Source organism: Carassius carassius, chromosome 21 (genome assembly GCF_963082965.1).
Source record: "Carassius carassius chromosome 21, fCarCar2.1, whole genome shotgun sequence".
Classification (NCBI taxonomy): domain Eukaryota; kingdom Metazoa; phylum Chordata; class Actinopteri; order Cypriniformes; family Cyprinidae; genus Carassius; species Carassius carassius.
In genome coordinates this window covers 6,820,971-6,835,422 of record NC_081775.1, presented here as the reverse complement: position 1 = coordinate 6,835,422, position 14,452 = coordinate 6,820,971, and the positions used below count along the sequence as shown (strand labels likewise).

Sequence of the window (14,452 nt, the reverse complement as noted above, 5' to 3'; positions counted from 1 at the left end):
ATATGGTGCTTTGTACAATACAGATTGTGTCAAAGTAGCTTTACAGTGTTAAACAGGATAAATGTGTGCTGATAATTCAAAAGGACAAAAAAAACCTTCAGTGATTTCATCATCTATTCAGGTCAGTTTAGTTCTCTTCAAGTAGTGTCTGTGCAATCAAGCTGCCAATATTGCCAGAAACTATGTCCCCAACTAAGCAAGCCAAATGTGACATTGACAAAGAACCCAGACTCCATCAGTGACAGAAATGGAGAAAAAAGCCTTGTGAAAAACAAGGCTCAGTCAGGGGGCCAGTTCTTCCCTGGCCAGACAAAACCAGCATGGTGTGATTTAAATCCATGCTGCAACACAATTCATTATTGTGCAGAGGACGCATCAAGTTCTTGTGGTGTTATTTGGTCACAGCAAAATTCTGATTTACATTTTCTACAAAAATGTTTACAACATTTATATCTGCAAAACAATAAATAAAAGAAAATAAATAAATAAAGAGAATGTTCAGAATTTCCTACCCATAATTACGACTTCATGGTGGTTTTCATTTGCTATGAACATTTTGTTAAGTGACTTGAATGTACCATTCTAGTGTCACATTGTCTTTTACAAAGACCACATGTAATGTTTTGAGAGAACTTTCTTTCTTTAGAGCACTTTACTCAGTATGAGTATTTACTTATTTGTCCCTGTGTGTTGTGGAGTGTTCTGTGTTGTGTGTTTTTGTATTGGATGCCATAGTCATTACACTGTAAAACAAATTTACCTACGGGTACAATAAAACTAACTAAGTAAAAGTTTGTTTGAAAGAGGAGATCCCGTCTAAGTGGAATGGGCAAAGGGTTGCTATCAACAGCTGAGTTAGCTCTGATATCCATGGCTGGTTCATCCAAAGGGGGTCCACCAGGACAACCATTTTTTTTTATTGCCTTACTCGCCTGATTACCTGCGTGATCAGGATGATTGGGGAAAAGCATAGCGAAGGAGGTTGGGCCAGTTGTGGGCCAATGCATCCCTGGTCTTTGGGAAATAATTTGGGCAGTGAGAGTTGTCTTCCGAGGCGAAGAGGTCCACAAACTGCTAACATTTCCAGGCAGTTGATGTGGAAGCCCTTTTCCACTATCGACCAGTGGCTGAAAGTCAGTATGCCCTCATACAGCGTCCCCCAACCTGAGTTGGAGGAATCTGTCGTGACAACTGTTTTTCTGCAAACCATCGCCCCACCCTGTTCCAGCCAACGGGAGTCCTTCCAGGGGGACAGGGCTGTTACACAGGCCTGACTCACCCTGATCTTTGGGCGTCTGTGATGGAACCCATGGGATAGAACCCGTGATTTCAACCAGAACTGAAGGGTGCGCAAACGAAGCAGAACAAACTGTAGCACTGATGATGCCGCTGCCATGAGGCCCAGCATCTAAAATGCTTTAAGAGGGCAAGTGGTACCAATCTTAAAGGAGGTCGTCTGCCTCTGTATGGCCAGAGCCCGTTCTGGCACGACTACAGCTCTCATTTGGAATCGGAAACTGTTCCCAGGAATGATATTTGTTGGCTGGGGAACAATGTGCACTTGGCAAAATTGACCCTGAGCCCCAGGCACTCCAGGTGACTGAGGAAGACGGTCCTGATTGATATGATCTCTGCCTCCGACTGGGCCAGAACTAGCCAGTCTTCTATGCAGTTGAGAATTTGGATTCCCATCTGGCCCAGAGGGGAGAAAGCCGTGTCCATGGAGTTAAGCGCGGGGGTCTTCGAGTGAATTGGAGTAAACATCCTCATTTTATTATCCCCATTCCCATCTCGACATTCTTGGGATGGCTTGCCAGTCCTCGGCCCACATGGCGAGGGGTTGAATTAACTCAAGTGACTGGCCACATGGGGGCAGGACACTGGAGGGTAATGGAAGGGGAAGATTGTTCTCTTTTTGAAAATGTATGTGTTTTATTTTTCATGCTATAACTGCGGCTGAATGCTTGAGTGCATAAACAGACCCGTTGTTTGCACAAAACACATTTGCCTCTGTACACAGAGTTGAACGGGGTGTCAAGAGGCTCTGTCCCTGTCCTCTTCCTTTCTTGCAGATCAGGATGACACCTGAGGCACTGGGTCCAACGCAATCTTGGGTTGGGGTCCCTGGCGCTTAGGAAGAGGGTAGCATTTGGGCGAAAGAGAGCATCCCCGCATCTGCTGCATCATAGCGGGCTGAACAGCAGGGGCAGGAGGTGCTGGCTTCACAGGCTGCTGAGTCAACACAGACTCAGGGCAAGCAGAGGCAGCAGTGGAGCTGGAGCACTTAGGCAGGAAATGTTGCATAGCCTGGGATAATTTCTGTGCCTCCGTTAAGCACTCTGTGTATCCTTCAATTGCCGGTCCGAAGAGACCTTTGGGAGAGACTGGAGCATCATCCTTGATCTATGTTAATGTCGAACACCACGAGGCTGGCCATCAATCTCCCAATTGCCTGAGCATTGGTCTTAGTGGTGTCCAGAGCCAGGTCAGTTGCAGTCCTTAGCTCCATCAGAGGAAGCAAGGATTTTGGCCTTGAAGACCTGGAGGACCGCCATTAAATGAAGTGCCAAAGTCGCCTGTCCAGCTGAAGTGTAGGCATGTCCAGCAAGAGCTGAAGTGGTCTTACACAGCTTGGACCATGGCTTGGACCACTTTGCTCTCCAACCGATAGCCACGGGCAGGCAGAGGTGCATGGCCACCGACTCATCCAAGGGGGGAAGCTTATCGTACCCCTTCTATTCAGCACCATCAATGGAAGTGAGGGCGAATGAAGCAGAGAAACAAAGGTGGGCAGAGCAGGGAGAATGCAAAGATCTGGGGAGCTCATCATGGACCTCCAGGAAGAACGGAGAGGAACGCTGACCAGGGGACTTGGTGGCACCCCGGCAGGAACCACTCATCCAGGCGGCTGCGGTATGGTTCCTCTGGTGGAGACCACTCTAAACCTTACCTTTCAACCACTTTTGAGAGGATTAGGAGAAGCACGGCATCCATCCCATCTTGGGCAGCGCTGGGTGCGGACGATGGCAAGGGGGTAGGGTCAGTCACAGAGTCCAACAGCTCCTCTGTGTCCTATGCTGTTAATGACATGCTGTAATCAAGCAGCTCATCCTCACTTCCCCTAAATGAGATCAGGTTGCTTGCATGAGCAGAGGGACACTGATCAGACTGGGAGAAAAGGATGGGAAAACACTCTCTATATGGTGAGGGCAAGGAAGAGCGTGAGCTCACTCGCAGTCGGTCGCTCGAGTCCTCTGACCCTCAGGTCGCTGGGAGGAAGAAAACTGGAGGGCGCGAGGGGTGGGGCCGCTCTCTGAGAAGAAAGTGATCTGCGAGAGGAGAGAGCTCTTTTTAGTAAGCTCTTGTAGTATTGCCGGATATCGGCAGGGGAAACGGACCGGAACTGCTGCGTCACTGAAGCATCGGAGAAGCTGCTCAGCCATGCTGAGAGGTCCAGATTCCAGCTGTGACGGCGTGTCAGTGGTGAGTGGCTTCGGATCAGTGTAGAGACGTAGAGTCATCGCTGAAGGAGAAGAAATCTGAGAATCCTGCGGCGAATGCTCACTTACAGAAGCAGATGCCCCGCCCATTCTGGCAGGCTTTGTCACCGTAGGCTCATGCAGCTCTGCTGCCTAGCCATTGGTTTGTATTTAATACATGCAATGGCCATGCAGTTTCACTGCATGAATAAAAAAGGCTTCAGTTCAGGAGAACAAAGGCTTTTTCAATATACATCCAGCGAGACGCAGTACGAGTGAACAGTCGTGGCCAAAAGTTTTGAGAATTACATAAATATTGGAAATTGGAAAAGTTGCTGCTTAAGTTTTTATAAAAGCAGTTTGCATATACTCCTGAATGTTATGAAGAGTGATCAGATGAATTGCATAGTCCTTCTTTGCCATGAAAATTAACTTAATCCCCCAAAAAACCTTTCCACTGCATTTCATTGCTGTCATTGAAGGACCTGCTGAGATCATTTCAATAATCGTCTTGTTAACTCAGGTGAGAATGTTGACGAGCACAAGGCTGGAGATCATTATGTCAGGCTGATTGGGTTAGAATGGCAGACTTGATATGTTAAAAGGAGGGTGATGCTTGAAATCATTGTTCTTCCATTGTTAACCATGGTGACTTGCAAAGAAACGCGTGCAGCCATCATTGCATTGCATAAAAATGGCTTCACAGGCAAGGATATTGTGGCTACTAAGATTGGACCTAAATCAACAATTTATAGGATCATCAAGAACTTCAAGGAAAGAGGTTCAATTCTTGTAAAGAAGGCTTCAGGGTGCCCAAGAAAGTCCAGCAAGCGCCAGGATCGTCTCCTAAAGAGGATTCAACTGCGGGATCGGAGTGCCACCAGTGCAGAGCTTGCTCAGGAATGGCAGCAGGCAGGTCTAAGCGCATCTGCACGCACAGTGAGGCGAAGACTTTTGGAAGATGGCCTGGTGTCAAGAAGGGCAGCAAAGAAGCCACTTCTCTCCAAAAAAAAACATCAGGGACAGATTGATCTTCTGCAGAAAGTATAGTGAATGGACTGCTGAGGACTGGGGCAAAGTCATATTCTCAGATGAAGCCCCTCTCCGATTGTTTAGGGCATCTGGAAAAAGGCTTGTCCGGGGAAGAAAAGGTGAGCGCTACCATCAGTCCTGTGTCATGCCAACAGTAAAGCATCCTGACACCATTCATGTGTGGGGTTGCTTCTCATCCAAGGGAGTGGGCTCACTCACAATTCTGCCCAAAAACACAGCCATGAATAAAGAATGGTACCAAAACACCATCCAACAGCAACTTCTTCCAACTATCCAACATAAGTTTGGTGTAGAACAATGCATTTTCCAGCACGATGGAGCACAGTGCCATAAGGCAAAAGTGATAACTAAATGGCTCAGGGACCAGAATGTTGAAATTTTGGGTCCATGGCCTGGAAACTCCCCAGATCTTAATCCCATTGAGAACTTGTGGTCAATCCTCAAGAGGCGGGTGGACAAACAAAAACCCACTAATTCTGACAAACTCCGAGAAGTTATTATGAAATAATGGGTTTCTATCAGTCAGGATTTGGCCCAGAAGTTGATTGAGAGCATGCCCAGTCGAATTGCAGAGGTCCTGAAAAAGAAGGGCCAACACTGCAAATACTGACTCTTTGCATAAATGTCATGTAATTGTCGATAAAAGCCTTTGAAACGTATGAAGTGCTTGTAATTATATTTCAGTACATCACAGAAACAACTGAAACAAAGATCTAAAAGCAGTTTAGCAGCACACTTTTTGAAAACTAATATATATATGTAATTCTCAAAACTTTTGGCTACGACTGTAGTATCGAAAGGGAACACGTCTCTTACAGCATTGTCTGTCCCTGTGTATTTTGCCAAGTCTTCAGTTTTGATTGTAAGACAACTTTAATTATTGATTGCTGTCGGGATAATCAGAATTTTAACCAGAATAACAAAAATGTTTCTGGAAAAAAAATTCCTGTCGAAACTTTTAACTGTTTTGAAAGTTAGAGTTAAGTAATTTATGTGCATTTAAATTTGTATTGCATTCAGGTTTCAGGATGTGTTAATTTGAAGATAGTTTGTTTAGATTGAGAACACCAATATTAGTTTGGAGAAATGTTTAAAATCAATTGAGATTTTACTTTAATAGTCATTTAACTTTAATGACACATTTTCTCATTTCTTTCTCAGGTTCCTTTCTCAAACTGCTCTGTTGAGTGTGAGGCGGGATATTCAAGAAAACCTGAAGGTTTTCATAGTTGCTGCTTTTCATGTGAAAAATGCCCACCTAACACCTATGTGATTTTTTCTCGTAAGTACCTTCGGCAGCAGACAATGACAGCTTGGCAGAGATAGTCCACCCCCCCAAAAATTTAGTCATTTACTTTCCCTCATGTGATTCCAAATCCACATACATTTCTGCAGAACACAAAAGAAGATATTTTGAAGAATGTTAGTAATCAAATAGTTTTGGTTCCTATTGATTTTTCATCTATATTTTTTATCAATGCAATTAAAGTTAGTGGAAACTGTTTGGCTACAAAATATCAGCATTCTGTAAATTCGACTAACAGGACTCTGAAGTGCAGCGCGAACAAACATGGCGGCGCCCATCTCACATTACAGATCACGATCAAGATCATTTAGAAAAGTTCTTAAAGGACAAAACTCACTCATTTACACATACTTGTGAATCGGAATATCAGCTTGTTCATGACATGGTATGCAAGTTTGTGAATATTTTAAATAAAAAATTAAATACAAAATAAAAGCGATTCATCAGTCATACAGTGTTATTATGGCCACGGTGTGTCAAGTGACAAGCCTGACGTGTTGCCATGGAAAAAGTAAGGGGAAACGTTCTAAAATAATTGCCTTAAAAAAACTCACTCTGGGGTGACTGCTAGAATATTTTAAACTCACCCCTGAAAAGGTTAACCCAGTTCAATATGATAGATCATGATATGCTGATTGATGATATGCATATCTCATGGGAAGGTCATTCTCTGTCTGCAAAATTCATCCAGTTTGCCTCTTTCTTGGGAGGTACCTTAGGGTTTGACTCTTGCACCAATATTTTTTTCCTTTTATATGTTACCTTTAGGATCCATTTTTCGAAAATATAATGTATCCTATGTAGCCATTTTACATTCCTTCTAGATCTTTAAGATCTGAAAATCAAAATCTTCTTTGTGTTGTGAGAAATAAAAACTAACAAAAGGGTGACAGCGCCTTTACTTGTGTCAGACCAAACTGAAATGATTTCCTTATTTCTGTAAGTTCAGTAAAGTCACTACTGACATATAAAGCCATGTTAAAAGTACATCTTTTAAATAATTTTTGGGCATCTTTATGATGGTGTTTTGATTGTTTACCATAGCTATGACTTTGTTTGTTGCTCTCTGTATTTCTATCTTTTTTAGTTTCATGGTTCATATTATTTATGCATTTGTTTTTTGTGATTGTGAAGCCCTTTGGGCAACAGTGGTTGCATTAAATGGGCTATAAAAATAAACAAAAACAACATTTTTGAGGATCTCTTTATACAACAATAGTTTACTGGAGTTATGTGCTATTTGAAGTGTGATATTTGATGACAAAATATTTTTCCACATCCAGTCACAATTACTGCAAATTCTAGTACTAAACATTCATATCATTTTACTGTTTTTCAGGCGACCCCTATACCTGTTTTCCATGTGCAGAGAATGAATGGTCTGATGAGGGCAGCACGACATGTAAGACACGTTCTGTTGTCTATCCTCAGTTCACAGAAATCCCCTCCATCATTGTCATGTTTTCTGCTGCATGCCTAATTATTCTGCTAATTGCTGTATTTTGGCTTTTTGCATACAATTACAACACACCAGTGGTAAAGTCTGCTGGTGGTAGCATATGTTTACTCATGTTGGCCAGTTTGATTCTGTCTAGCATAAGTGTGTTCTTTTTCTTTGGAAAACCCACATCTGTATTTTGCCTCCTGAGAAATGGCATATTTGCTTTTTTCTTCACTGTCTGTATTTCCTGTTTGACTGTCCGTTCCTTTCAAATTGTTTGTGTTTTTAAAATGGCTGCCCAGTTCCCTAAAGCACACAGCCTTTGGGTAAAACACAATGGCCAGTGGCTTTTCATTGCATTTTCTTCTTTCATTAATTTATTTTTTTGTGTGGTATGGATGACTGTCGATCCTGTCAAAGTCATTGCTGACTCCTGGACTTATAAAGACCAAATTATGCTCATCTGTGAAATGGGGAATACTACAGCCTTTGCCATAGTATTGTTTATAAGTTGGTTTCTTGGTTTCCTGTGTCTCCTATTTTCTTATATGGGAAGAGATCTGCCCAAAAATTACAATGAGGCCAAATCAATAACATTCAGTCTCATTTTGTACTCTCTGACCTGGATTGCATATTTCACAGCATACCTCACTATCAAAAGCAAATACATCATCATTTTTAATGCAGTGGCCCAGTTAACCAGTATAAATGCAATTCTCTTCAGTTATTTCATACCAAAATCTTATGTAATAATATTCCAACCGCAAAAAAACACTCCAGCATACTTTCAAACATCTATTCAGACTTATACCCAAACCATTAGTAGGTCTTAGAGTCAGACTGTAGTCTTTATGTATAGAAAGTAAGCCAGCTTAATTCTTCAACTCTGGTTTAGATCCTTAACTTTTATGTAATCACAGTCTTAAACACAAGTAGAGAAAACAAGTAAGCAAAATAGAGAATAGAGATCTATTGGGTTCAATCAGCATATGTGATTTTTGAGATTTATACGGTACATTATGTAATGTAAACACAAAGGCTTCCATTTTTGTTTTAACTTATAATAAAGAACATTTGAAAACTCAATAATTAGTGTCCATGTTATCCATATACGTTTGTCAAGTATGGGTCAGCTTTATTTGGAAAATGTGCATACTTCTAAAACAAAACAAAACAAAACAATAATATGATCTCACTGCATTTTAATAATTCAATTCAATTCAAGTTTATTTGTATAGCGCTTTTTACAATACAAATAGTTACAAAGCAACTTTGCAGAAAATTATGTTTCTACAATATTAAGTAGTAGCTTATAAGTGGTGACTGTCAGTTTGTGCATGTATGACAGGATTTTTAGAAAATTAATACAAGACGTAGTCAGCCAGACGATGAACATTATTAATATTATTAATAATTAATAAATATTATATGATGCAGTCACACTTGTAGCAATATTTGTTAGTTCTGTTTGTTGATTCAGGGTTAGCATCATCTGCATACATTATTCGAATGCTTGGCGAAAGAGATGCGTTTTTAATCTAGATTTAAACAGAGAGAGTGTGTCTGAACCCCAAACATTATCAGGAAGGCTATTTCAGAGTTTGGGAGCCAAATGTCCAGCGTTTTGTGACCTTAGGGAGCGTGATGGGTTGTAGCGGGGTATAAGGCTAGTTAGGTACGGAGGAGCCTTATAGGTAAGTAATGATAATTTATAACTGATACGGAACTTAATAGGTAGCCAGTGCAGAGACTGTAAAATTGGGGTAATATGATCATATTTCCTTGACCTTGTAAGGACTCTAGCTGCTGCATTTTGGACTACCTATAACTTGTTTATTGAAGAAGCAGGACAACCACCTAGAAGTGCATTACAATAGTCCAGTCTAGATGTCATGAATACATGAACTAGCTTTCCTGCATTAGAAACAGATAACATGTTTCGTAGCTTGGCAATGTTTCTAAGATGGAAGAATGCAGTTTTTGTAACATGGGAAATATGATTTTCAAAAGACAAGTTGCTGTCTAATATAACACCCAGATTTTTGACTGTAGAGGAAGTAACAGTACATCCGTCTAGTTGCAAATTGTAATCTACAAGATTCTGTGTAGTGTTTTTGGTCCAATAATTAATATCTCTGTCTTATCCGCATTTAATTGGAGATTGGTCATCCAATCTTTTACATTTTTAACACACTCTGTTAGCTTAGATAATTTAGAAGTTGAATCTGGTCTCGTTGAGATATATAGCTGAGTATCATCAGCATAACAGTGGAAGCTAATTCCGTATTTTCTAATAATATTACCAAGGGGCAACATGTATATTGAAAATAGAAGGGGACCTAGGACGGATCCTTGTGGCACTCCATATTTTACTGGTGAGAAATGAGATGACTCCCCATTTAAATAAACAAAATGGTAGCGATAGGACAGGTAGGATCTAAACCATCTTAGAGCCTGCCCTTGAATACCTGTATAGTTTTGTAATCGATCTATGAGTCTGTCATGATCTATGGTGTCGAACGCAGCACTAAGATCAAGTAAAACTAGAAATGAGATGCAGCCTTGATCTGACGCAAGAAGCAGGTCATTTGTAATTTTAACTAGTGCAGTTTCTGTGCTATGGTGGGGCCTGAAACCTGACTGAAATTCTTCATACAGATCATTTTTGTGCAGGAAGGTGCTCAATTGAGCAGACACAACTTTTTCTAAAATTTTAGACATAAATGGAAGATTTGAAATAGGCCTATAATTTACCAGTTCACTAGGATCAAGTTTTGGTTTCTTAATAAGAGGCTTAATAACCGCCAGCTTGAATGGTTTTGGGACGTGACCTAAAGATAACGACGAGTTAATGATATTGAGAAGTGGTTCTTCGGCTACAGGTAACAACTCTTTCAGTAATTTAGTGGGTACAGGATCTAATAAACATGTTGTTGGTTTAGATACAGTGATAAGTTTATTTAGCTCTTCCTGTCCTATATTTGTAAGGCACTACAGTTTATCTTTGGGTGCGATGGATGAAACGGAAGTGTTAGACGCTGTAGAATCTACATTCGCTATTGTATTTCTAATGTTATCTATTTTATCATAGAAGAAATTCATAAAGTCATTACTATTAAACGTTGGTGGAAAATTTGATTCAGGTGGCATCTGGTTATTTGTTAATTTAGCCACTGTTCTAAATAAAAACCTTGGATTGTTTTGGTTATTTTCTATGAGTTTGTGTATATGCTCTGCCCTAGCAGTTTTTAGGACCTGTCTATTGCTGGACATAATGTTTTTCCATGCAAATCTAAAAACTTCCAAGTTATTTTTTCTCCATTTGCATTCAAATGGTAAATGGACTGCATTTATATAGTGCTTTCAACAGACCACATGGCCATCCAAAGCACTTTACAATTTGCCTCACATTCACCCATTCACACATTCATTCACACACCGACTGCGGTGTCAGCCATTCAAGGCGCCATCCAGCTCGTCGGGAGCAGCTGGGGTTAGGTGTCTTGCTCAAGGACACCTTGACACTTGGTCAGGTGGAGCCAGGGATTGAACCACCAACCTTCCGGTTTGAAGACAACCTACATGAACCACTGAGCCACTGCCGTCAAGACTACGAGTTACTTTCTTGAGAGAGTGAGTATTACTGTTATACCATGGCACAGTACGTTTTTCTCTAACCTTTTTCAATTTGATGGGGGCAACAGCTTCTAATGTATTAGAGAAAACAGTGCCCATGTTGTCACTCATTTTGCATAATTCATGTTTTTTTTGGGTACAACTAGCAGTTGAGATAAATTTGGCAGGTTATTTGTGAATCTGTCTTTGGTGGCTGGAACAATGGTTCTGCCCAGACGGTAACGCTGAGACATATAGTTAATATCAGTGATACGCAGCATACACGATACAAGGAAATGGTCTGTAACATCATCGCCTTGAGGTATGATATCTATATCAGTAAGATCGATTCCATGCGATATAATTAAATCTAGTGTATGATTAAAATGATGAGTGGGCCCAGTGACATTTTGCTTGACTCCAAAAGAGTTTATTAGGTCAGTAAACGCAAGTCCTAATGCATCATTTGTATTATCAATGTGCATATTAAAATCTCCCATTTTTAGCGCCTTATCAACTGTAACCAGAAGGTCTGAGAGGAAATCTGCAAATTCTTTTAGGAATTCTGTATACGGCCCTGGTGGTCTATACACAGTAGCCAGCACAAGAGATATATTAGATTTCTTTTGCATGTCTGACAGTGTAATATTAAGCAGAAGTATTTCAAATGAAAACCTGTATCCTGTTTTCTGGATAACATTGAGAATAACACTATATATTGTTGCTACACCTCCGCCAAGACCAGTCTGACGGGGCTCATGCTTATAACAGTAGTTTGGTGGAGTCGACTCATTTAGACCAAAATAATCATTTGGTTTTAGCCAGGTTTCAGTCAAGCAGAGTACATCAAAACTATTATCTGTGATCATTTCATTTACAATAACTGCTTTGGGTGTGAGTGATCTAATATGTATGAGCCCAAACTTTAAAAATAGTTTTTGTTCATTTACTTTACATGTTTCTGGTTTAATCACGATAAGATTTTTTCTAGATTCTACATTTAATTTATATTTTGACCTCACTATTCCGGGAACAGACACAGTCTTAATAGATTGTACAGCGCAAGTACTTTTATCATTTAAGCGTGTGGAACAAAAGTCATCATAATCGTTATTTGAGAATTGTCTTACTAGTCACATGGAGCGAAGTGTCCTGGAGATGTTGTCAGAGAGCAGCTCCGCTCCGACTCTGATGGGGTGCAGGCCATCAGCGCGAAACAGCCTAGGATGCTTCCAGAAAAGATTACAGTAATTAACAAATAGATCTTTTTGTTCTTTACACCATGACAACAACCATTCATTTAAAGCAACAAGTCTACTGAACCTTTCGTGTCCTCGTCAATACATGGACAGTGGTCCTGACACAACGATCGTCGCACAGGCGTTGTGCTGCGAACCGTCTCGCTCAGGCTCCTGAAGACCCTCTTCAGCGTCTCCGTCTGCCGCAGCGTGGTGTCGTTAACCCCGGCGTGAAGCACGACCGCTCTGGGGCTCTTGTCGGCCTTCAGGATCGCGGGTATCTGTGCAGAAACATCGAGAACACAAGCACCAGGGAAACAATGAGTGTGCACTTTACCTTCAGCTAACATAGCACGGACGTGTCGGACGATGGAGTCTCCGATGATCACAGCGTCCCGTCCCGTCTTGAGGAGGGGAGCGAAGCAGTTCCGGATGGAGATCTCGAAGATCGGAGGGGGAGTAGTCGTCGCCCGGGGGCCTGGCTCGCGTCCTCCGCTGTGGATACACCCAGGGTCCGTGGTGTCCCGGCGCTGGAGTGAAGGACATCTGGGAAGATCACGTCCTGGGTGCACCGGGCCTGTGCAGAGAAACACACGGAGTAGACGTGGTGGGACTGTTAGCATCACGCTGTATACTTACCCCGGAATTGTGAGCGTAAGCCAGAGATGATTCCAGCGTAGCTCTCCGCTCTCAGCTGGGCCTGCCTCACCTCCAGGTCGCGAATCTGCTTCTCCATTGCCTTGAGCTCGAGCTGCATTCAGTGTCCTCACCTGCAATCAAAGGTAGACATTCATCCGCCATTAAAGCAAGTAACAGAGTGTACAGCAATGGTAATGTGTGTGAATAGAGTATTAGGAATGTAAGCCCAGTTAGCAGCAACCAATAGATAGTTTTAGAAGTGGAGTAACCCTTTAAGTCACATGATAACATCAACATGGCTGATGATGCCTGGATCGCATTCATACTAAATTTGAGATTTAGCTGTAGAGTTCCTACTCTTTTAGCACTCGTTAAGTAAGTACTTATTGAACTTAACTAAAGATTAGACCATGAGACCAACAAGACGGACGACAAGCCAAATACACCAGCGCTGCCATCTTCCATCAGTTTTTATTTTTATTTGACACATTTCTCCATAGTAATGTAACTGCTCTCATAATGATTAGAGCGGTCCTATTATACTTTTACTCTTTTTCAATTTTAATTAGCCTGTAACGTTGCTGTTTGAGCATAAAAAAGATCTGCAAAGTTACAAAGCTGAAAGTTCTCTTCAAAAGGAGATATTTTATTTAACAGAAATCACTTTTTAAAAACTACAACGAATGACTCATTTGGACTACAACGCATATTTTCCAGATTTGTGTTATCAAAAATATGGACGAATGGGACGAGACCTGGTTGAGCTGCACAAAAGAGTTCAACGAGTGTTATCACTAAGTTGGAGACACACTAGCTTTCCTATGGCAGAAGAGCTTAGAGGGGTTACAGTCATCCAGGTTTAAATAAATTCCTAAATTCATTAATTCAGATGTATGTGTTTATTTAAGTTTACAGGGAGAAGATAAACAGTAATACTCAAAAATGATGAAATCATCACATTCACCTCAATAGACTTTGCATATATTCACTTCACACAGTGACCACAGGTTATTTTTTCAATTATCTCTAAGCTGGAAAACCTTTGGGGTCCTAATTCAACCGTAAAACCCTGCTGAGAGTTCAGGAGGTTACAGCTTGTTTCACGAGTTTGATTTGTAGATTCAACAATTTTTACAATTTTCTATGTATGAGGAGACCTTTGTGGTGTAATGCTCTATTTAATAACTGATTAACATATACTTTGTGAGTTTGACATGGAAATGGACATATGTATCATGTCTGAAAATGGTGGTTTAAGCAAATTTAAATGTGTTTTAAGAAAATTAAGTTGAAAATATGAGACTGACTACTCTCAAATGGCTAGCCACATTTCTGCTTCATGACCAGCAGTCCATCTTTAACCATGCTTCTCTGTAGCATTTACACTTTCCTTTTGTGTTTTACTAATTGCTTCTTTTTCAAATTTTCTTGCTCATCATCTGAATTCAGATTGGAGGGAGATTACTTATTGGGTGGCCTTTTTGCTTTACATGAAATTGACCTTGTGACACCTGTTTTCAACCCGGAGACCACTGAATGTTTCAGGTAAGCAAGGATCTTTTACCACTTAAGGGTTATTAGTACAGATTATTTTAAATAAAATCAGCTTTTCACTGATTCTAATCAGCTTTTTACAATTATAAACTGAATATTCAGTTATATGCTATTAACTTCCTCACTG

General features: G+C 40.9%; 1 protein-coding gene across 1 annotated transcript in view; it reads left to right on the top strand.

Annotated features, from left to right (window-relative positions):
• Positions 1 to 8,112, top strand: part of LOC132097084 (taste receptor type 1 member 1-like) — a 28,990-nt gene extending 20,878 nt beyond the window's left edge. Inside the window, exons 5-6 of the mRNA XM_059502716.1 lie at positions 5,694 to 5,814; positions 7,178 to 8,112. Coding sequence (XP_059358699.1) covers positions 5,694 to 5,814; positions 7,178 to 8,112 — 1,056 coding nt within the window. The remainder of the gene's footprint in view (positions 1 to 5,693; positions 5,815 to 7,177) is intronic.
• The last annotated feature ends 6,340 nt before the right edge of the window (positions 8,113 to 14,452 follow it).